This window comes from Melanerpes formicivorus, unplaced genomic scaffold (genome assembly GCF_026170545.1).
Source record: "Melanerpes formicivorus ecotype bairdi unplaced genomic scaffold, bMelFor1.0.p_v2 SCAF_72, whole genome shotgun sequence".
Taxonomy (NCBI): Eukaryota; Metazoa; Chordata; class Aves; order Piciformes; family Picidae; genus Melanerpes; species Melanerpes formicivorus.
Genome location: NW_027142424.1, coordinates 3,129,198 through 3,150,592, shown reverse-complemented (window position 1 = coordinate 3,150,592; position 21,395 = coordinate 3,129,198). Strand labels below are relative to the sequence as shown.

Here is a 21,395-nt window from a genome sequence, read left to right as displayed (position 1 = left end):
CTCTACAAAGAAGACGAGTTCACAAAACCCAAGATGTGAGCAAGGCGCCAGTTTAATGGGGTTACAGGGATGAACAGAATGTGGGAACCCTCTGAGTATTAAGTCCTGTAGGACCCATTTGTCCTTTAACCCATTTGTCCCTTCTATTTTTCACAGTTTGTAGGTTTATGGACTTTGTAGTGGCTTCACAGCAGCTATGGGCACGGGCCTGAGAAGCCCAGAGCCCCATCACTGCCCTGTGGAGAAGGGACATGAGTTGCATGCTGGAACAGACAGCAAGGAAAAGCCACCTCTCCAGAAAGCACACCTGCCCATACCAGTGCAGGGTGCCAGGTCAGTGCTTCCCCAGTGCCACCCAATGAGATAAAGCTGCAGAAAGGCTGAGTAAAGCCCTGGGGTACAGTGGAGAATGGCACTCGGCACAGAGATCTGCAGCCTGAGCAAAGCCATGCAGCAGCACAGCCACATCTCTCTAAGCAGGGTGGGTGAGTGCAGAGGGCCCATGAGTCTGCAGCATGGGCTAAGCAGGGGGCACATAGATCCAGCAAAGAAGGGCCAAAGAGCAGCCCTTGAAGGGAAGAAGTGGCAGCCAGCTGCATATTTGGAGCCCCAGCATACCCTGTCCAGGCTGCAGTGTTTGTTACTGCCTGATGAAGCTCAGAGCTGAAGGGCAGCAGTGCCTTTCAGGTGCTCAGCACCAGTGAGCCTGTCCCCTGGGTGCTGTTGAGCTCCTCCAGCCTCAGAAGGGGCATCAAGGCAAGCAGGTCTAAGTGCATTATAGCCATGCTAGCCCCAGACAGGAGAGGGAGGGAAGAAGCTGTTTACTGGGAGATGAATCATTGAAGTCGCTCTCCTTCTCAGTTAATAACTTACAGAGCAGATGGAAATTGCCCCTGGGGAGGCATCTTGACACGGTGCTTTCTGCATGGTCCAGAGAGAGACGCTCACACCTGGGCTGGTGCTGGCAGCAGGACAGGCTCCTGGCATGGCTGACACTCATGCACTCACTGCAGCATCCCTGTCCTCACCTGGAAGGCCAGCCCATCCCCCCGGGTGGCTTGCTGCAGAGGGAAAGACACAGGTGCTCACAGCACCGCCTGCCCAAGGGTGAAGGACCAGCAGCATCCACCTGTGGGGGCCCCTGTGGAGCTGCCAGGGCTCAGTTTGCCCTGATGGACGTCAGTGGGGTCCTCAGAGAGGTAAGACAACACCTCTGGGTGCAGCAACTCCCCAGCTGTGCCCACCCACCAGTAGCTCATGGTGGTAGCAAGTTCCCCACTACCTTGTTAATCTCCTTGTGCCTCTCCTTGCTGACGATCTCTTCTAATACTTCTCCATCTCCCTTAATAAGCCTGGAAAACAAGCACAGACCCAAGAGCCATGAGGGCTACTGGCAAATAAAAGCATCTCCTGCCACCCCACCATCTGCAGGCTTTGCTGCCAACAATAGTGGCCCCCAGCTCCTGCAAAACCTTTTCCTTTTATCACACAGAGTTCAGGTCTGGTCCTGGCTGCCCCAGGAAATTGCAGAGCCATTCCAAAAGAGGAGCCAGTTTGGGCCTTGAAAAGCAGCCAGACCAAGGAGACTCTTGCTGAGCAAATTCCAAGCAGTGTTGGAGGCGGCTCACACCTCCGAACACCAACAGAAATTTAATTGTCTTCATTATGTGCCTTACAGGGAACCGACCTTTGTTCCACACCTCCCTGAGCCCTGCAGGCTCACTTCTATTTTAAGACTGGACTTGTCACACCCAATTCTCTTCAGCATGATGTTTTCTGCTTGCTGAGAAGATGCAGTTTATTAAAAACTGGGTCACTCCTATTTGGCATCTAAAGGAACTTTGGTTTGAGTGTTGTCAGTAACCCCGAGGGGCACATGATCCCTCCTCACTTGCACCTGGCTACTAACTGGGGCTGAAAGGCAAGTGGCTGAAGCAGTGGGGTGAGGAGGTGGAAGTCATCCCTCTGATTCCTGTTTTGCCCCTAGTTGCTGAGCCACATTTAATGGGGACAATCTGAACTCTTCACAGCACAAGGAACAGACCTTCTGCCTCCAGCAGCAGAGCACTGTGGTGTCTGCATCCCAGAGCTTCCAGCTGGGACACAGCCCTGTGTCCCATGCATGGAGCCCAAACATAATCCATAATTTGAGTCAAATGTGCTGCTTTCTGGGTAAGTTACCCCAGGTCTGACGCAGGGGATCTGCAAGGGATCAGCTCAGGCCTTTGCTGCTGAAGGGGACCTGGATCCACAGTGGTACTGTAGTGCCATGGGTGGGTAATCTCCAGGACTCCAACCCACACAACAGGGATAGTGTTGGACAACCCACCTCCCTTTTCCCCAGGGATCATACCTGGTTCTTCCTGTCTCAGGATCCACAACTCTCCGTATGACGCTCTGCCTTGCATCCCATTCTTCCTTTGTCATTGGCTTCATGGCCTGGATGCGGGATTTTTGTTCATCTGTCAAAACTGGAATGCATCAGTTCATGAGAGCCATGCTTGTGGGGCTGGCTCCTGGCTGAGGGGCACAGCACCACACCTGACATGAACAGACACACATGCCACACCAGTTTCCCAGGGGTACTCAGGGCTCAGTGCTGAACCACGCAAGAGAAGAGCTGTTTCATGTCCCAAAGCCAGTACCAGCTTTGCCAGTGTGTTACTGCTGACCATGTCCTTCCATCTGACATTTTTGTTCCCAGCTTACCTCTACAAACTGTCTACACAAATGAACCTCTGAATGTGGCTCCTTTCATTTACTTGGTGTGGAACAAAGGTGGCCATGGTATGTAGGAGGGAGAAGAATCTGGAGCTCCTCCTTGTACACAGCCCTGCTTCCCTCAGACACCTTGTGTGGGTCACAGGAAGGGCAACAGGATCTTTTGTGTCCCGGCAGGAGGTGAAACACCATCATTACCTGGTCCAGTATCCACAATGGATTCCTTCTGCCACTGCTCCAGCGACGGACCAGGTACTGGTTCTCCCTTGGCTTTCTCCTTAGCTCCCTCCTTTACCTTCTTTTTTGCTTTCTTCTTTATTCTCTTTTTCTTCTTCTTTTTGTCTTTCTGTTTCACTCGCTTTTTTTTGCCATGTCGACTCTTCTTCGTTTTGGAGTCACTGTCACTGGAGTCATCAGAAGAGGAGCTGGAGGAAGAGGAAGATGAGGAGCTGGTGGATGAAGGTGCTGTCTCAGAGGAAGAAGTACTTGCCTTCCTCTTCTTTTTGTCCTTTCTTTCCTTCTTCTTTTCTGCAATATGTATGAAGAGGTTGAGGGGAGCAGCTCTGGTCCTGCATGAGCAGGGATGCCAGTTTCCCCCTCTCAGCCTGGCTTCTTCTTGCCCAAGCAGCAAACCCCCCCAAAAATGTGGAAAAGACCACTCTGTGCTGACACCTCTGACTCAGTGCCACCCTGCCAGACTGGCATGCAGAGGGGCTGCAGGGCTCCACCTGCATCAGAATGAGACTAAAAGGTGCACAGCAAGGTGACAGACACTGATTTAACTTGAAGCAGGGATCCTCTTTTCCCACCTGAGCCCCCTCTGTGCACCTGCCCCAGGACAATGTGGTAAAAGCACAGGCTCACAGGCCTTTTCCCTACCTCCCCTAGCTGCTGCTGAGCTTGACTTGTGTTTGTGACACTCGGAGGTCCGCTTCCGTGGAGGAGAGCTGCTGCCCCGGTGTGAGTCCTTGCTGCTTTTCCTCCTTTTCTTCTCCTTCCTTTCCTGTCTGCTCCGAGAATTGCTTTTGCTCCTGCTTCGTGACCGCTTCCGAGACTGGCTGTGGGCCATCGTGTATTGGCTCCTGGGGGGGGGAATGGGTCACATCAGGGCTGTGGGGCAGACCACTCCTGCTCAGCAGCTTGTCCAGGAGCCCCAAAAACCTTAACTCTAATCCTAAGCCGACCAGTCCTAGAAGACCTGTTCCTGCTCGACTCCTCTGTTCCCACCTGCTCAACTCGCTCACACCTGCTCTTGCTGAGCTCCTGTTGTGCAGGGGTAGGTTAGGGTCACCCATCACACAGTCATGGCCAAACTGCATTTCACCAACCCCCACAGCGGAGCTGGGGCTGTGCAGAAACAGCACTGCCCTCCCCAGGCAGCCCTCTCCCACCTTGACACAACCATCCCCAGACAGGTTCAGTGTGAAATCTCCACCAGGCTTTCCCTGTGCTTCTCATGTTCGTCCCTAGATATGGTGACTAAGAGTGAACCACGCTGATCCCCACCGCAGCTGGGGTTTGCAGGCAACGTGCTGCCGCATGGCCAACCCCTGGCAGTTATGGGTTACCACACAGCCCTGGGAGCCAGCAGGAGAATGCTGCAGCTACAGGCAGACGCCAGCAAGGTACGATCAATGCTGCAGTGACAGTCAGCAGAATGAAACATCCTCCCCAGGCTGAACACAGGGTCAGTCACCCCATTATTTAAAACACCGAGAGCAGGCACAAGCCAAGGGGAGGAATGAATTTTTAATATTCCAATTTGCTTTTAGAAAACAGATTATGCACTGAGCTGGCATCCCCGTCCATCAGCCCCGCCGGCTGCCAGCAGCCAGAGGCCAGAGATGACATGATGGATGCTCTCATTAATTTAAAAAACAAACTGGCACCAGCGACAGAGCAGTGTCTGGGAAATGCCTTCTCACAGCCACCTTCCAACCGCTGCATTTAATTAACTGCATGTTTACCACCACGCTCCCAAGCGACTCAGACCTCGGAGTGAAGTCCAACCGGAAATTTCAATCCGATAAAAAAACACAAGCCCAAGCAATTAAGGGCACACAAGGCAGCTTCTGTGGATGGGAGTCCTTCATCAGCACACACCCAGCGGCCATCCCTCGCACCAGCCCCCACTGGCAGGATGGTGTCTGGGTCTTGGGTCTGCCCCATCAGACTCCAGGACCCACTTTTAGAATAAAACCTTTATCTAGAATAAACCAAACCAGGTTGGAAGAGACCTTCAAGATCATCGCGTCCAACCCATCAACCAATCCAACCCACCCAAACAGCTAACCCATGGCACCAAGCACCCCATCAAGTCTCCTCCTGAACAATAATACAACTGCAGCAACAGCAGCAACAGAGATTGAGTTGTACTCAATGGGATGCTCCTGTTTGTGCCCAAGGTGATGCCACAAGAAGGGGACAAGCCCTAAATCCATCACAGCAGCATCCCAGGCTGCTCATGCCCCAAAGCTAGGAGGTCTCACTTCAAATCTGCCACCAGATTCCTGGCCACATTAGGGCAGCTCCTCCAGCCCACCCAGCTTCACCTAGCTGCTCTGCCCCTGCTGCAGGTGGAGGCTGGCAACACTGGGAGCTTGCAGGATGATTTTAGAGCATTTTGTAGCATGACCTTTTGAGAGCCCAGCTCGAAGCGTACTGGCCCTTGAAGAGCTCAGTAAAAGGTGTTCTGGCCCTTTAAGAGCTCAGCACTAGGATTACTGGCACTTTAAGAACCTAGGCAAGGTGTGCTGGCCCTTTAAGAGCCTGGCATATGGCGCGGCCCCTTTTAGGGCGCGGCCCTGCGTGTCAGGTACTTCAACAGCCTCCCGCGGCCACCAGCTGCCATCGCAGCGCGCAGGCGTCCGCCCCTCCGCCCGCCCCCGTCGGGGCCCTCAGCCAGGGTCGCTCCAGGCCGGTCCCGATCCCGCCGCAGGTAAAAGGAGGGAGGAGGGGAGGAGGGACTCACCCACCGCGGCCGGGCCGGGCCCAGCACCGCCGGTACGGAGCAGGGCAGCAGCCGCCAGCTCTGCCTGGCTTCTCCCCCCCCACTTCCGGCCGCCGCGCGCAGGGCCGGGCGGCAGCTGCGCTGCGCGATTTGGTTCCGGCATCCACCGGGCCCGTGCGGGTCCCATCCCCTGGCTCGAATTCTGGGGCCTAATTCAGGGCAGATAGAAGGCGCTGAATGAAATGATGAGTTGACGAGTAGTTTTCTTGATAGCCCTTTGGCTCCATGCGCAGATACCACGGCCAGTTTCCTTCCTGAGATGCAGTTCTCAATGGATTTTGCTAATGAAAAGCTGAACAGTGCTGTGTCCTACCAGTACTCCTGCCCAAAACCTCAATGGATCTGCTGACAATGCTTAAATCATCACCTCTGTGCCAGCTGTAACAGCTCACATTCAGCCTTTCACAGGCAGCAAGGATGCAAAGTCCACACATTGTAATTAGTGCAGCTGAATAAATGAATTTTAAAAGCCCCTTTATAAGTGCAGTGGTGTGTATGTGTATCAAATCTCCCCAGAGCCAAATGCAAACACCAATAAAAAGATATTTGGCTTCTTTAACTAGTTTTGTAGATGGGAGAGTCCATCATTTCAGCTGGTCAGCAATGAGATGGGGTAAGCACCTGACCCTCTGAATGCCTCAGCTGCCAGGCCATCTTGGTGCCAAACCAGGAAGCCCCAGGCCTGGTTGCTGCAGGGTTAGATGGTTATTTAGTATTTTCACTTGTTGACATAACCCAAGGAAGAGAGTTAAATGTATGCTCTTGTATGGAAAGTTTTATTATGTTGCAGGTGGCTCCCAGAGCTTTGTCTCTAAAGCACGTTTCTGCTTGGTTAAAACATTCTTGATACCTTTGTAAGGAAAACTTTGGCTCAGAAGAGCTTGTGGAGCTGTGAAGAGGTCTCAGCCATCCTGTGGGATCAGCTCTCCCTGGTGGATTTTTCTGAGCCTGGCTTAAGTAAACCTCTGGTGACAGTAATTCCATGCCATTCCCGTCAGCCTGTTGTGAATCACCTGCATCTTGCTTTGGGCAGATCCTTCACTGTCACTCAGCCACAAAAAGGTTTTGCCCTTCCCCTGGAAGAAGAGAGGAGTCCCTGCAAACAGTAGAGTAGGGCTTTATTGTACTGTTCTTTCACATGTACAGCAAGACTTGTGTTGCTGCTGCTGGCAAATAGGTCTTCAGAAAGGTCAAGCAGCTTTGGGTTTTCCCCTTACACCTGAAAATATTTACAAGGCCTTCACAGTGAGCAAGTGTTAAGGCTTCCTATGTCTTCCAAGCAGTCCCTCAGCCCAAGTGTGAGCCCTGGCAAGCTGTGTACCAGCTCTCACTGTCCAAGGTTGCTTTCCCTAACCCCAGCAGGACTGGTTTTGCATCACTTTCCAAGGAGATCACTACTAATTACATGACTTGTGCATCCATCCAAGTCTGTTAGTGCAGTTTGAGAGGTCAGAAAGGAGCTTTAAGCAACTTGTTCTGGAGAAATCAGGCTCTCAGTGGTCTGCTACCACAAGGTACAGAGATTCACAGTCTCAGGGGCATCATCTTCTAGGCTTTCTGTGAACCCATCTCCAAAGCCCTCTGCTTCCACCAGCTCAGGTTTCTTGTTGCACATGGGGCAGAGCTGGTTGCGGATGGTTGAGGATCTCATCCAAATAATGAGGTTCCAGCGTTCCCCAGAGGCAATAGGAAGTGCCCCATGGATCTGCCCTCCTCGGTGTAACAGCCCCTGGGCTCCCACATGTTCAATCTCCACGTACTTTGGCACAGGAGTAGGATCCTGGAACAAAGGGAGGTGGATACAGCATTACACCACAAAGTCTCTAGCAGATAAAAAAATGCTCAGATAGTTGAAACTCCTACTTGTCACCTCTTCACCCACAGCATCCAGTGGGCAACATGGAGAGCACTCATTGCACCCCTGAAACACAGCCACTTCCATGGTGGGTTGGAAGCTTAGTACAACTGTTTTCCAGGATGAAATTGCCAGTGCCAGGGCCAGAGGGAATTTAAAGACACATATTCAATTTAAAACACTGTGTCATCAGTGTATGGGAGCTTTTATCCTTTTTGGTGAGGGGTCCCCTGAAAACAGAGGCTGCAGATGTAGGTTTAACTCTCATCTAAAATGAATTTCTTCTCTCTCCCTCAGCACCTCCCTGCTCACTATTTCAGTTGTGGAAAGATGGGGTGGGTTGTTCCACTCCAGTTTCACCCATAGTAGCTGTCTCTGTCCTCTCTTAGAAGCTTGAATAGGTAATGTGCTTGTAGCAGAAAAGTGTCATGGGTAACCAAGACATTGTGAAAAAGAGGGAAGGGACAGAGCAGATTTGACTGTCAGAAGGGAATCAAATTGGGCTCCCGATTAGGAACATGCTCAGTACCTGACTGAAATCCCCAAAGTACAAGTTGCCTTCTGTGAAGTCTTTTCCCAGTGAAACATTTAAGGTGACTTCTGCATTGTCATAGTGAGAGCTCAAATCCAGATCTTCATGTAGTGAGTACTTGACCACAAACGCTTTGTGGCTGTCCAGACAAGCACCTCCCAAGTCAGGGTAAAGCAGAGCTGTTACGGGCTGCAGGTATTGCTCACGGAGGGGTGTGATGAAAGCTTCATCCATCCCAAGCTCATTTAACAAAACCTGTCTCAAAGAGAGGTGATGGGAACAGCTGATCAGCTTCACCTGCTGCTTCATCAAAACTGCTGCCCAGCTGAGCCATCTTGTTCTCTCCCAACCCTCCCTGCTAGCTCAGGCACTTCAGAGCAAAGGCTCCAGCTACAAGCCAAAGAAGAATCAAGGTGGAAAATGATGGGGAAAAGACAAGGTAAGATCAGAAGTTGAGTGCCTTTTACAAATTAACTTCCTCATTTACATGTGTACTGCTTATGTACAGGGTGCTCTGCCCCTTTCCCTGCATTCCCCTGTCCTTTTGTCTCCATAATACACATTCCTTGAACCATTTTAACTTCAGGGGGGCTGTACTCACACTGCATTGTGCTCAATTTACAAACATTTTGGAGTGCTTTTGAAGTCTGCTTGTGAACATTCCCCCCTAAGGAAGCACAGGAAATAGTCCTACCCCGTAGTTGTTCATGGTGTTAGGCCTGCCTTTGGGCATATCGGACTGCTCAAAGTTCTCCAGCTCATCCACAAAGGCTTGGCAGAACTCCTGTGTGAACACTGGGAGTCGATAGATCCTCTTATCTGTCAAGAGAAGGCAGATACTGTCTGCTGATGAAAATATGAGGTGACAGTGTTCAAGGCTGTTGTGCTGTCTAGGTGTGCTGTGTTGGTACCAGTGAGAAGGAAGGACCCATGAGCTTCACTTTATGCACAGCCTGCTCAAAGGGCTGGAAGCATTCCCTGGGTCTGGCTCTAGGATGTATTTGTTGATTTTCATGTGGGCCCCTCATCTCCAGACTTCCCCATCCAGTCAGCAGATCTGGCACTAATTTAAATGCCTGCTGTGGGTGCAAAGGAAATGTTTTGAGGGAGTCTAGAGGAGGGTGGTGAATCAATAGCTTATCACAGGAAGTCCAGGTACAGCCTCCTAGAGGAAGGAGACTCCAGGTTGTTTAGGCAATGTGGGATTCACTCATCCAGTGCCAACCCCGTGAGAAGACCAGGCCTTCAGGGCTACCTGTCAGGGTAAAGCCCTAAAGGTTTGTGCAGGGGAGCTCAATATAAAGGCTATGGAAGCTGAGACAAAGACAGTGTGAGAAGGCTGTGCCTAGAAATCATGCCTTGGACAAATCCAGGAGCCCTGCACATTAACATCTGTGTCTCTCCTTTAGTCTTGAGAAACTTTTCAGCTTCCTGTACATTTTAGCAGCAGTTGTGGTGGAGAGAAAGCCTCACAGCTGCCTCCAGGGAAGCTTAAAACCCAGATTTCTTTAAAAGACTGAAATCTAGACTGAAACTATTTCAGCTCAGACAAACCAACAGGGATTGTCTGAAATGGTAAAGTACTCAGGGAGGGAGAAAAATTCCCTGGGCTAACTGTGTTCCTTCAGCAGGCTCCCTTCTGAGGTTGTGTACAACCAAAACCCCAGCCTTGCTGCAGCTACAGCCTCTGAGAGACATCAGCAGACTGGGACAGGAAAAACAGAAAGCAGGATCTCATCCAGAGCCTAACTGCTGCACAATGCTGCCTCTCCAGAGACTCCCATCAAGCAGAAAATAACATCCTGTTTACCTCAGCTGTGCATCAAATGTGAGCTGTTAAAGACAGGGCTTGAAAACAGCTGTCATCACTGAAGTTGCAGTGTCACACAGGGAGACCTTTGTGGCTGATGTGTTGTTTTCTTTACCTGAGAAGGACTCGATGTAGCGCAGGAGGCCATGGAGATGAGCACCTGGTGATGTGCAGTACCTCACAATTTCCAGAAACTCTGGGGCCAGGAATGAATCCTGTGGTCAAGGGAAAGATGATAAAAATATACAGAAACACAATTAGCCTGTGCAGTCTTTTGTGGTCCAGGCGGGAAATGGACTTCCAGGCAGCCATAGGAAAATAGGTAGTGTCTGGGGAGCAAGGCTGACAGTCACACTTGGGTTACTTCTGTGGCAGGAAGTGCAGAATGTTGCTGATGTTTTTCTTGGGGGGTTAGGTAAGTTGCTGCTTGCTTTAGTTGACAGGTTTCTAAGTACAACTGGCCAGATTTATCCTTAGTCTGATGGGAAGGAGCTTGGCTCACATAATGGAGTCCTAACAGGAAACTGCAAAATCTTTCCTAGTAGTTTTAGCACCTTGCCATGGCCTCAGCACAACAAAGTGATTGTGCTCTGCGTAAAGCACTTCCCCACACAGATCATGACAGACAGCAGCAGAACAGACAATGGCAGAAGTTGTTACTAATGGACCATGGAGCTCTAGATCTGTGCAAACTTGTGGCCAAGAAGTACATGGTGGCACCAACAAGAAGGTCCTCAAATGGAGACTGCTGATCTGTGACAATTATCCAGCTGGAAAGTCTTGGATCTGGCAAACACCAGGAAATTCAAAGCAGAGTAGCCCACAAGAGGACTAGTCTGCATTTGCAGTGGGGTGTACACATATGGGCAGCCTGCTGCCCAAATCCAGCTGACAGTCACCAGGACCTTGTCTGTGTGTTAAGCCTTTAAAGGCTGATTACTGTGGCTGTTCATTAGACCTCAATGGCCCTGTTTGCTGCAGTGATGCTTTATGTTCAATTACTAATGGTATTCTGAGTCCAGTACCAGGTGCTGGGGCAGCTTCAATACGCAATGACCCTTATCTGGAATCTTGCCTGGAGAAGATGCTATGCTGTCAAAGCTCTACATTCAGTTTTAATATGCTACAGTTTAGTTTTCATTCAGTCCAGCCCTAGCACTGTGCACAGTCCTGAGGAGAAGAGGGTTTCCTACTGCATAAGTAAACTCTCAAGCAATTCCTTGGATGCAAAACAGATTCCAAACATGTTGTCTACCTGCAGAATGTACACTTCTGGGTGCTTTTGCCTGTAGCACTTTGAGATGATGGCTTTGCGTTCCACTGACTGATGAATTAACTGTTTTCTTCGCTGCACTTCTGCCTCAATCTACAAGTAAACAATAGAGCACACTGTTAGAAAATCAAAAGGGATTTTGCTCGTTGTTTAAAACCAGTTATTTTTGTTCTGGGCACCTCTGACAGATGAAGTGTATGCCTTTGCTTTTCTGTAGTCAAGACAAGTCAAAAAAATCTGTAAAGCCAAATGCCTAAGAAGGATTTGAGATGTGTTCTCATTGTGGATGGCTTAAATACTAACTGAAGGCTTTCTATGGATGTGTCAAGTGGAGCTGCAAGGTTTCAGCCCTTTCAGGCATTCTGATGCCCCATGAAGCACCAGCATGCACTCTAAGAGTCTGGATTATGTTCTGACAATCTAAACACTGTCGACAATAAAGACATTTGTTGGAAGGGAGACAAGACTCGTCATGAAGGGATTACTGCTAAGTGTTGTAGGGAAAGGCTGGTCTGTATTTTCCAAGGAAACAGCTGTAGTAGCAACTGGTTCATGCAGCACTTCCTATTTAATAAACCCCCAGGAGATTAATTTATAACATTCCTTAGCAAAAAAGGAAGGAGGGTGTGACTGGTACCCGCTGCTCCCAACCCCTGGTAATGTGGGTAGCACAACTAATGCCATTTTATAGGGCAAGCAGCCATTCTCTGTGACCAAGTGGATCAAGTATTCATTCCCTTTCCCTCTTTATCAGGCCCTCAAGGATCTTTGAGCCAATTAGACAAATCAAAGTAATTTCTTCTTCCCCTCCCAACCAGCCTCAAGGTCCCTGGACTTCAGGCTGAGCACTCCCTTCCTTGCTGGCCCTAGAGGTCCCAGGCCCCTGGCCAGACAGGTATTGTTGAGCACAAGAACACCCACAGAACTGGCTATAAAATCAATCAGTTATAAATCCTTAGTGGGGAACTTGGACAGGAACTGCTGCTGGACCTACCATGGCCAAGGAGGCCTCCACCATCATTTTCTTCTTCCACGGACTGGGTGAGCAGCTCGTATTCTCTTATACGATTTTTGAGTCTCAATTATGATGGTTACATTTATATGCAAAGCAGGTGTTAAGGTCTGACACAATCTGCAGAGGGCCCAGGAGATTAGAATCCTGTTAAGCTGTCTATAAATTCTGTATTACACTACTTATTTGATTCTACTTGTAGAAATCCTGTGTTACTGAAGTCACAAATTACATGCTGTATAAATCATGGCAATCAGTTAACAAGGTAAGGCTTTACTTGTAACTACAATTTACTGCTGTCCTTATTCTGCCAAGGATCTCCAAAAGAACCTCTCCCTCTCCTTAGGTGAAATTGGAGTTGCTTATGCAACAGATCTCTGTCCCTAGCCTTGAAAGAAACACTGATCCCTACCTTAAGAGTGACCCGGGACACTTTTTTGTTTGTTTTTTAATCTTTTGATATCCTTCTTTATCAGACCTTACATGAATTCTGTAGGACCCCCGAGTGATCTCATCTCATGGCATTCTTCAATTGACAAAAGAAGGGTCAAAGAAAGGCAAACTAGAAGGGCACTGGGAGCCAGCTGACCAAAACCAAATAGGGAGCAGCACAGAAGACCATTTTAATAACCTGCTGAATTTACATTGTTTACTTCCAGGGTGCTGCCAGTACAAACACACCTCTGGACAGCGTCCAGAGCCGGATCAAGGGGCCAGATGGGAATTTTTTCCCTTCGGTGCCTGTCCGGCACTACGTTTGATTGGGACAAGGCGCCAGGGAGTTGTGTCTCAGGTGTGCCAGGGCTTGCGGTTTCAGCACAGCTCCCCAGCTCCCCGTATCGACCACCGGTCCCCGGCCAGCCCGCGTGTGCGAAATCGCCCCGTGTAAAGAGGTTATCGGAGCCGGAGTGCGGTGTCTCCTCCCCATGGCGGGGCAGGATTCCCCAGGTCCCCTGCACTGTGAGACCTTCGGGTAGACAAAGTCCCCTCCCTTAGGAAGCCGAAGCTACCGACTGGGCTGAAGGGACTGACGTGCGATGCCGCGCTCACCTCCCGCAGCACGGCGCTGAAGTCCTCCTCGCTCCGGCAGCCCCTCTCCCGCAGCACCTGCAACACATGCGGCCGGTCACCCACCACCGACGCCGCGACCAGCTAAGGGAAGGGCGACCACCACCCCGCCGTTACCTGTCCGTGATCGCGGCGGAGCTGCCCCTCGTCCTGGTATCGGACGTGCAGCCCGTAGCGTCCCACGAAGATGTTGTCCGAGAAGAAGCAGGCGCAGGCCAGGAACGGGCGGCCCGCGGACATGTTTCCCGCCGGCGCAGGGGCGACGCGGGGCGCGGGGTCCATCACCAAATGGCTCCGCCGCCCAGCAGGGAGAGGCGCTTCCGGCCGGGCCAGTGCGAGAGAGGAAGCGTCGGTCATTTCGTAACGGGGAGAAAAACGAGGGGAGGCGAAACTTGCACAGATTCCCCAGCTTTATGCTTTTTATTTTGCCGTAAGTTCCGTAGCGTTACCAAGGCCGAGGCCTGGAGCGATGCCGCTTTCCTACAGCCCCCACCGCCCCAGCCCTCGGCAAGGTCCAGAACGCTCATCTGCCTCGTGTCTGCTCCGCGGTGCTGACGTGGGCAAAGAGGGCCCGGGGCCGGCGCTGACACGAGAGGGGACGGCGGAGGGATGGGTGGGATCTCCGCTGTCTTCACATGACAGGAGAGTACCGAGCGACGAGGCCGCCAAAGCAACACTCTCTGATGGGTTATTTGTAGACAGTCCCTAAGAGTCACCGCTGCGCCCCGCCCCCTCCAGCGCCGCGCCCGTCGTGCACGCGCGGTTAGGGGACGCGCCCGGCGGGGGCAGCCCGGCCCCGGGGCAAGCTGGGCCGGCCCGGCCCGGCTGGGCTCGGCTCGGCTCGGCCCGGCCCACGCTGGCCATGGACTCGGCGCTGCAGGTGGCCGAGGAGGAGGTGGTGGCAGCCGAGTCGTGTGGCCCCAGCAGCAAGTTCGAGGACATCTACCGGCTCCTGGCCGAGGGCTGCTTCCCGCCCAGCTTCTGCTCCATCAAGAGGAAGAACCTCAAGCGCTACGCGCAGAAGTTCGTCATTGATGGTGGGGACGTGGGTGACACCGCGGGACGGGGCTTGGACGGGGATGGCAAGGGGGAAACGGAGGCAGCGCCTGCCTTGCCCTTGGCGCGGCGCCGTGCCGGGTGAGGGGCCCGAGCAGGTGGGGAGGACCCAGAGAGATTGCAGGGGAGTGTGGGGGTAGTGACCCATTGGCAGGGAGGAGAGGCGTAACAGTCGCCACAGACGTAGAATCAGAGAATGGTTTTGTTTGGAAGGTCATCCAGTCCAACTGTTAACCCAGGACTGCCAGGTCACCACTAAAACGTGTTTCTCAGCACCACATCTACGCGGCTTTGAAATGCCTGCAAGGAATGTGGACTCATTTCAGGGAAGAAATTTTTCCTAACGTCCAACCTGAACCTCCAATCGTGAGGGTCATGATACCTTCCTCAGCACAGGAAGGATATGCGGCTTCTTGACCCTCTGCAGAGAGTTGTGGGAGGCACCATGGTTCTTGTACCACATCCATGCCTTGGCATCACTTCTGGCATGCAGAGTGAGAATTGTGGCAACCTGGGGTGGCACCAGTGCTCCACAGCTGGCCTCTGGAAACCAAGGCAGCGTTATCATAGTAGAGGATTTCACTCAGTCCTGAGTGCAGAAAAGAGGTCACTGGGTTTATGTGGGAGGGACTGCAGTTTAGCACCTTCCACAGATGCTCCCAGTGCAACAGTAGCTCTTTGTCATGTCTCACCTCTTTTTCCCACTGTAGAAAAGGATGCTTTTGTGGGGACTGAGCAGCTGGCTGTGGGAGCATGTTGTTCTAGATAGATCTCTTGCATCTGCAGGTGGCTGCCTTTACTATGTGGGACCCAAGAAGGAAGAGAAGCGTGAGGTGATTGTGGATCCCGAACGGAGGCGGCAAGTCTTTCTGGAAAGCCATTTCACTGAGATTGGGAACCACCTGGGACAGAAGAAGACAGTGCACCGCATTCAGAGCCGGTACTACTGGCTGGGGATTGTGAAGGATGTTGTAGACTGGGTAAGTTGAGAGCATTGACCGTGTCAGTGATACCAGTATTTCCCAGGATGTTCAGGCAGCAGTCCCAAGTGAGCAGCTAGAAGAGCCCTGATGCAGGGATGATGTTGTTGCTAGTGCTTGTTGTTTTGAAGCCATGCAGTAAGTAACTCTGCAGGTGGAACTTCCTGAGGCAGCTGGATAGCTTGGATGTCTTCCCCCCGAGCATCTGGAAGCCTGCACAGGTAGGCCTCCTCATGCAGGGCAGGTTTGCCAGCATGGGAATGTGGGATTGGTTCAGACACATGTTCCTGAATTCAATTTTGAGTAGTTTGGATCCCTACCAGAGCTGCCCAGTTCCCCAAATTTGGGACAGGAGGAGCTCAGCTGCTTTGCCTCACCTCTGATTATTACTAGAAGTTCCCTGCAGCAGTGTGTTTTGAAGAAGTGTGGTTGTGTTGCATGAACAGCCTGAGCTCCTGCAGCGTCCTGGGGCTGATGATTTTTCTAGCCAGTAGCAGAAGTTTTAAAATACAATATAAATATTTGTCTAAAACCAGGTTGAGAAATGTCTCAGCTATAGACCATGTTGAGACAATTGGGTACAGTGTCAAAGAAAGCTGTCGATAGGTTGGGTGAAAAGTGAGCTCTGTTGGCAGGGTGTGTTTTGTCCTCTTGCACCTCATTGTTGGGACTGGGTAGGAGGAAGCTGCTCAGAGTTGCTGCCCTCTCTTCCCTTCACAGCCTGTCCAGTCTGAATCTGACAGAATTCATCAGCATATTTTAAAGTCCCTGGACATGTCTTTTGCCTTTCCAGATCAAAACGTGCGAAACGTGCCAGAATGCGGAGCACAACAAGAATGTGTCACGGAAAGCAAGGCCTGTCAAAGTGGAATCACCCTGGGAAGTGCTGGGATTAGACATTCAGGGTGAGTGCCTGTGGCTGACAGGCCGACTTCTCAAGGCTGCCATGCTGGCTGCCGGGACACGTGGCAGACCTGCCGCTGCTGCCTGCCTCTGTGTGAGGAGTTGCCAAGGAGGCTACAGCAGCCTACCTGGGTGCAACCTGATCCTCGTGACTGGCTCCACTCCATCCCTGTGACTGGCTCCATTCCCTCTCCACACACGAAGGGAGTTGTGGATGTGTGGTTACATCCCAGAGAGGAGGCAGTGATGGGTGTATTCTTGCTGACAAAGGTCACAGAAGTGTGCTGGCCAAATGACATTGCAGAAGAGAGTCGTGGTGGTTTTTGCAGCATTTGTTTTGCTGGGCTGGGGTTTTAACTTTCCTCATTTGGGTGGTATTACAGCATCACATTGATTTTTCTTGATGCTTGTTAATGCAGGACCTTTTCCTGAGACAAGCCAGAGCAATACACATGTCCTCCTTCTGACCGACTACTTCACTAAGTGGGTTGAGGCCGTTCCTCTGCAGAAGGAAGATCCCTTATCAGTAGCTAAAGCCCTAGCTACAATTTTTTACAGGTGGGCTCCTCTGTTGTTGGTTACATTGAACCTCTGCAGTGAGATGGGGCACTCTGGGACATGTTGCAAAAACACTCAGTGTCCACAAGGTGGTTTCCTCCTGAGAGCAGGATCTTGCCCTTTTACAGGAGGGACCATGCAGTGCCTCTCAGTTGCTTCTTACAAAGCACTTGCACTGTTGCTATCAGAGAAGGGAAGAAAGGCACAAAAGTGCCTAAGGCCAAGAGAACTGGTGCCCTAGCTCTTTGCAGAAGTTTTAAAACCATTCCCTGATTCATCCTAGAAGGTGTTCATTTTGCACTCATGTAGGGCATGTCACCATGTGACATTGTCCTTGTGAAAAACATGCATGGCCCGTAGAGACTTGCATTCAGAGCACAAAGTTTTCCTTGTTTCTCCTGTTCCCTTATCACTCAAAAGCAAACAGGCTTGGCTCTGCTGGAACACATGGAACCAGCAGACCTCTCTCTGCTCTTAGGGAGGTGAGATCATGCAGCCTCTTTAGCAGCAGCTCCACTGAAGGGTCTCTGTCCCTTTTGTATCCTGCTGTCAGCCACGAAGATTGAATTCCTTTGGCTCTGCCTTGCAGATGATGGAGTAAAACCAGTTCTGTGTTGTCTTCTTATTCAGGTTTGGAGCATCCAAGAACATTTATGCCAGTCAGAGCTGGGATTTCTGTGACGAGGTAGGTCAGGTACTGGGTGGTTCAGGGGAAAGCAACATGACCTTGCAGTGTGCCATGTAGAGGGGACAAGGAGCTGATGCTGCCTTCTCCCTGCCCCAGCCCTGTTGCAAGTGATAGATTTGCTAGTGCTTTCCCCCTGGTTACAGTTCTGTGGTGTGCTTCTTCCAGCCAGAGGGCATCCTCTGTGCTCAGAAGAAAAGGTCTTGTGAGATCATGTCTGTGAGATTCCTGCCCTACCCTGGGATTAGCCCAGCTTCTCATTCTGTGGAAAGCCTTAAGCATAGGAGCAGTTCTTGCAAAACATTTTCTCAATCTCTAAACTTTCTGGGAAGCTGAGCACCATCTCCTGGCATGAGGACAGTACTGTGGAGGCTGCTAGCTGCTGTGGTGCAAATCTGCCTTGTTCTCCTGTGGGCATGATGCCCACCTTTGCAGGTCAGCCAGCATTTATGTGAGCACTGGAACATCTCACAGATCCTCACCCCCGCAGCCCCCACAGACTGCTCAGGCCTGGATGACCACAGTGCTGAGGTGCTCAAATCCTCCATCTGCAGTGTGGTGAAAGAGAAGCCCAGTGAATGGGACACCCACCTGGACCCCGTGCTCTTCAATTTCCGCACCTCAGTCAACTCGGTCACGAAGTACACACCCTTCTTCCTCATGTTCAACAGATACGTCTGCCTGTCCTCCAAGGTAACTTCTTGACAGAGTAGTCTTGTAGGAAGTTGGCCACTGGCACAGCTACAGATTAACACCCATATATCTGTACCTTGCAGGTGGATTTTGTGAAGGACTCTAAGGAGCAGGGGGCTAGCTCTGGTAAAGCAGACAACCTCCTCCCACCATTCACAGCCACTGTTCAGGAGCAGCAAAATGCGGTCAAAGAAATTGTAAGTCTTGCAGTGCCTTGAAATCATTTTGCAGCTGAGCCCTCAAAGGGTCCCTTTTGCCAGGCTGTGTAAGAAGGGTTTTGCTCATATGAGGATCATCCTACGGTGTGCACCTGCCTGGGTGCTCAGAGAGTCCCTCTATGTCCAGAGATGTCTTCTCACAGGAGTCCTTTGCCTGCAGCTCTCTGGTGTTCATCTGTCCTCTCTCCTGTCATGGCAGGGAGGCCATGCATCCAGCTGGGAAGGAGCAAGGCAGAATCTGGTCCAGCACTGCCTGAGGGAGGAGGTGGTGGCATCTCAATGCTTGCCACGGGCAGCAGAAGCAGAGGCAGACACTGAGCTGTCACTGTTTGGTGGCACTGGTGGTGTTGCTGCTCACATCTGGATGATAAAGTATGAGGATGTGTCTGACTCTGCCAAGGCTAATGAGAGCTATGTCCCAGCCTGTGCAGCACTCTTCCTTGTAATCTGCATCTCAAATCAGCCAAGGGAGTCCATCCTTAGGCAGGGAGACAAAGCTGTGCGTGGGACATGCTGTGCAATTAAAAGGTTAAAAGTGACCCTAACCCAAAATGGAGGGAGAGAAACTGGGGAGATTGGGGCTACCAGGAAGACTTAGAGGCTCAGTGGGCAGAGACCTGGGTTTGGGGAGCAAGGCCAGCATTCAGTTCTTGACTGTCTCTTGGGCAACTCATTTTGTCTCTTCCTTGTTTTTCTGACTTGAAAAATTACCTCAGCATTCCCTGTAAAGTGCTTGGTGATCTGTGTGCCAAAAAAAACCCACAAATGGACAAGGTTCAAGAGCTTTGTTTGCTCAGTCCTTTCTTACACTCAGGGTTATGTGGTCCCACCTGGATTATGATTCTTCCTGGCAGGGAATGGCTGTAGTAAAACAGGACAGGGGGGAGGAGGCCTGGGAGCCAAACATGTGGAATCTATTCCCAGCTCATCCCTTTGCTCACTAGCTCGGCTCCCCTTTGGTGGAGATGCACACTGTGGCACAAGGCACTGAGAGCTCTGCCTGGGTGACTCCAAAGCATCCTGCCCTGTCCATAGAGGCATTCCTAGTGTCTGGGTTGCTGACGCTTGCCTGTAGCCAGGCCAGGGTTGGGGATGTAATTAATTAGCAGGAGATTATTAGAAGCTGTCCTTGGCTCTGTGCTACTCCACCCTGGATCCCCTTCTGCCTTCTACTGATGGAGAACTAACTTCACTGAGCACAGCCCTAAAATCTCAAGCTTTTACTGTAAGGTCTTCTGCTTATTTGGGGTTGGTTAGAATAAGGCTGGAAAGACCTGGCTGAGCCCTCCCTTGCCCTGGGTGTGAGCAGCTGTGTTGTCATTCGCTGGCTCAGCCTTGGCCTGCCAGACTGATCTCTGCATGCTGCAGCTCTAGCTCTCACTCACTGAGCTTGTGTGAGATGGCGTCAAGCTGATTTTCAAGTGGTGTCTCAAGACCCCACCCAAGTAATTTGCTTCACAGGTGATCGCCAACATGACCACAGCCTACAAGCAGGAGCGGAAGAGTGTGAAAAGGAAGAGTCGGGGCCTGCCCTCTCTTGCCTTCAAAGTGGAAGATAATGTGTTTGGGAGCAATGCTGCCAGCTCCCTGAAGAAGCTGAAGAAGGGCCAGTTTGTGTCATTTCAGATCGAGACGGTCCTGCCTCCTGAGCAGAGTATGTCTGGTGTAAAGAAAGCCAGTTAGCCTCTGGGGCTTTGCTGGGGGTCCAGTTGCGCGAACCGGCCCAGAGGATTGTGGCCCAACTGCATGGGAGTCCGGGGTGCAGATGTGCCTGTTCCATCCTGGGGAGGAAGGAAGGGGAAGGTTCAGACCAGGGTGTCTGTTCAGTCCCTTCCTGGTCTGGATCTGCCCATGGACCATCTCCCACTCCAACCAAGGGAAGTGGCACCATCCTCATTTATGCTTTGGCAATGAGAGGCTTGGTCTTGCCAAGAAACTCCGCCTTGTTTTCAGTGTGGAAGGCTCCCTTTGGGAGTAATTTCATCCAAGCCTGGGGAGTGATCTGGGTGCAGATGAGAAGAGAACCAGGAGCTAGACCCAGCTTAACCAAATTGCAGTGTTTCCTACAGCATAAAGCTGTCCTCCCCACCTGAGGAGACCCTCCCCACCTCCTGTCAGCCTGAACAGTGAAGGGTCATGCCAGGTCTGACTGCAATTCCCAGTAGATGTGGGAGTGGTTTGAACTGTGCTTTTTTTCAGTTTTAAGCACTGATTAGCAGAAATAAAATGGGCAACAGAACACAATATATTTTTTTTTGGTTATCCAGGCAGAGAAAAATGAATTTTCCCTTTGTAACATCACCTTTTGTGCTCTCCAGAAAAAGAGGGAACTCCAGGAAGCCTGTAGCGTGTTCCTATGCTGGCGAGGTGTCCTGGTTTCACACAAGGGTTATATTGGTGTTTTTAAGCCACAAAATCAGGGAAACTTTGAGTTAATGATAGCAACCACCCTCTTTGTCATCTGTATAGCCCAGCTGGGTACAGAGATGCCATCTGGGGATAACCCTGAGCACTGCCCTCCCTCCAGAGCTGGGGGTGGGGGGACTTAAACCTAATTTATAATCTGAATTTCTTGAAACTGGATCCCTTTCTACATTAGGAATTTATTTAACCCCCTATCAAGCCCCTCTTTGGGGCTTAATTCAAATGAGGTCTTTGTTCTGCTTGTTTTAAAAGACAACTTGTGTGTTGTATTTCCCCTCCTCTGCTGCAGAAAATTTAATAAAACTGTTAAAATAATGTAAAAATGAGAGAACAAAGTGGCTAAATAAAACACTTTCTAAGGTTGGAAATCATGGAATTGTTTCAGTTGAAAAAGACTTTCAAGATTATTGAGTCAAACCATGATCTAACTCTACCAAGGCTGGTGCTAAACCATGTCCCTCAGCACCACATCTCTGTCTTTTAAACACCTGTAGGGATGGGGATTCAACCACCTCCCTGAGGAACCTGTTCCAGTGTTCAAGAACCCTTTCAGTGAAGAATTTTTTTCTGATATCCAACCTAATCCTCTCCTGACGT

General features: G+C 51.0%; 3 protein-coding genes across 7 annotated transcripts; 1 reads left to right on the top strand and 2 right to left on the bottom strand.

Annotated features, from left to right (window-relative positions):
• Window positions 1–34: 34 nt before the first annotated feature.
• Window positions 35–5,849, bottom strand: ARL6IP4 (ADP ribosylation factor like GTPase 6 interacting protein 4). Of its 2 annotated transcripts, none has more exons than XM_068163512.1 (6): window positions 5,693–5,849; window positions 3,601–3,803; window positions 2,920–3,249; window positions 2,354–2,462; window positions 1,283–1,352; window positions 35–1,061 (listed from the first exon to the last, which is right to left on the bottom strand). In XM_068163512.1, exons 2-6 carry the CDS (start codon window positions 3,788–3,790, stop codon window positions 1,005–1,007), a joined length of 756 nt encoding a protein of 251 aa, XP_068019613.1. In that variant the 5' UTR covers window positions 3,791–3,803; window positions 5,693–5,849; the 3' UTR covers window positions 35–1,004. The 2 variants fall into 2 exon arrangements, with proteins under 2 accessions (XP_068019613.1, XP_068019612.1); XM_068163511.1 differs by having other exon boundaries at window positions 2,354–2,471; window positions 5,693–5,801.
• A 983-nt stretch (window positions 5,850–6,832) lies between these two features.
• On the bottom strand, window positions 6,833–13,906 carry OGFOD2 (2-oxoglutarate and iron dependent oxygenase domain containing 2). 4 transcript variants are annotated; one of them, XM_068163507.1, is made up of 7 exons: window positions 13,399–13,904; window positions 13,264–13,320; window positions 11,184–11,294; window positions 10,044–10,143; window positions 8,813–8,937; window positions 8,116–8,373; window positions 6,833–7,511 (listed from the first exon to the last, which is right to left on the bottom strand). In XM_068163507.1, the coding sequence occupies exons 1-7, from the start codon at window positions 13,636–13,638 to the stop codon at window positions 7,236–7,238; spliced, it is 1,167 nt and encodes a 388-aa protein (XP_068019608.1). In that variant the 5' UTR covers window positions 13,639–13,904; the 3' UTR covers window positions 6,833–7,235. The 4 variants fall into 4 exon arrangements, with proteins under 4 accessions (XP_068019608.1, XP_068019609.1, XP_068019610.1 ...); XM_068163508.1 differs by lacking the exon at window positions 13,264–13,320 and having other exon boundaries at window positions 13,399–13,906; XM_068163509.1 differs by lacking the exon at window positions 11,184–11,294 and having other exon boundaries at window positions 13,399–13,881.
• A 118-nt stretch (window positions 13,907–14,024) lies between these two features.
• On the top strand, window positions 14,025–21,166 carry GIN1 (gypsy retrotransposon integrase 1). The gene is made up of 8 exons (XM_068163506.1): window positions 14,025–14,318; window positions 15,124–15,317; window positions 16,111–16,222; window positions 16,640–16,778; window positions 17,409–17,463; window positions 17,899–18,156; window positions 18,240–18,353; window positions 19,836–21,166. The coding sequence occupies exons 1-8, from the start codon at window positions 14,144–14,146 to the stop codon at window positions 20,055–20,057; spliced, it is 1,269 nt and encodes a 422-aa protein (XP_068019607.1). The 5' UTR covers window positions 14,025–14,143; the 3' UTR covers window positions 20,058–21,166.
• The last annotated feature ends 229 nt before the right edge of the window (window positions 21,167–21,395 follow it).

Excerpts from the sequence above, each read along its gene's own strand:
- GIN1 (XM_068163506.1), top strand. The coding sequence starts at position 14,144 with ATGGACTCGGCGCTGCAGGTGGCCGAGGAGGAGGTGGTGGCAGCCGAG. Across the intron at positions 16,223-16,639 it reads GCTGGGATTAGACATTCAGG|GACCTTTTCCTGAGACAAGC; the intron begins GTGAGTGCCTGT and ends TTGTTAATGCAG. Across the intron at positions 17,464-17,898 it reads GCTGGGATTTCTGTGACGAG|GTCAGCCAGCATTTATGTGA; the intron begins GTAGGTCAGGTA and ends CCACCTTTGCAG.
- OGFOD2 (XM_068163507.1), bottom strand. The coding sequence starts at position 13,638 with ATGACCGACGCTTCCTCTCTCGCACTGGCCCGGCCGGAAGCGCCTCTC. Across the intron at positions 8,374-8,812 it reads ACACCATGAACAACTACGGG|GTTTTGTTAAATGAGCTTGG; the intron begins GTAGGACTATTT and ends TCTTTGAGACAG. Across the intron at positions 7,512-8,115 it reads ACTTTGGGGATTTCAGTCAG|GATCCTACTCCTGTGCCAAA; the intron begins GTACTGAGCATG and ends CCTTTGTTCCAG.
- ARL6IP4 (XM_068163511.1), bottom strand. The coding sequence starts at position 3,790 with ATGGCCCACAGCCAGTCTCGGAAGCGGTCACGAAGCAGGAGCAAAAGC. Across the intron at positions 3,250-3,600 it reads CTCAGCAGCAGCTAGGGGAG|AAAAGAAGAAGGAAAGAAAG; the intron begins GTAGGGAAAAGG and ends TACATATTGCAG. Across the intron at positions 2,472-2,919 it reads CATTGTGGATACTGGACCAG|TTTTGACAGATGAACAAAAA; the intron begins GTAATGATGGTG and ends GATGCATTCCAG.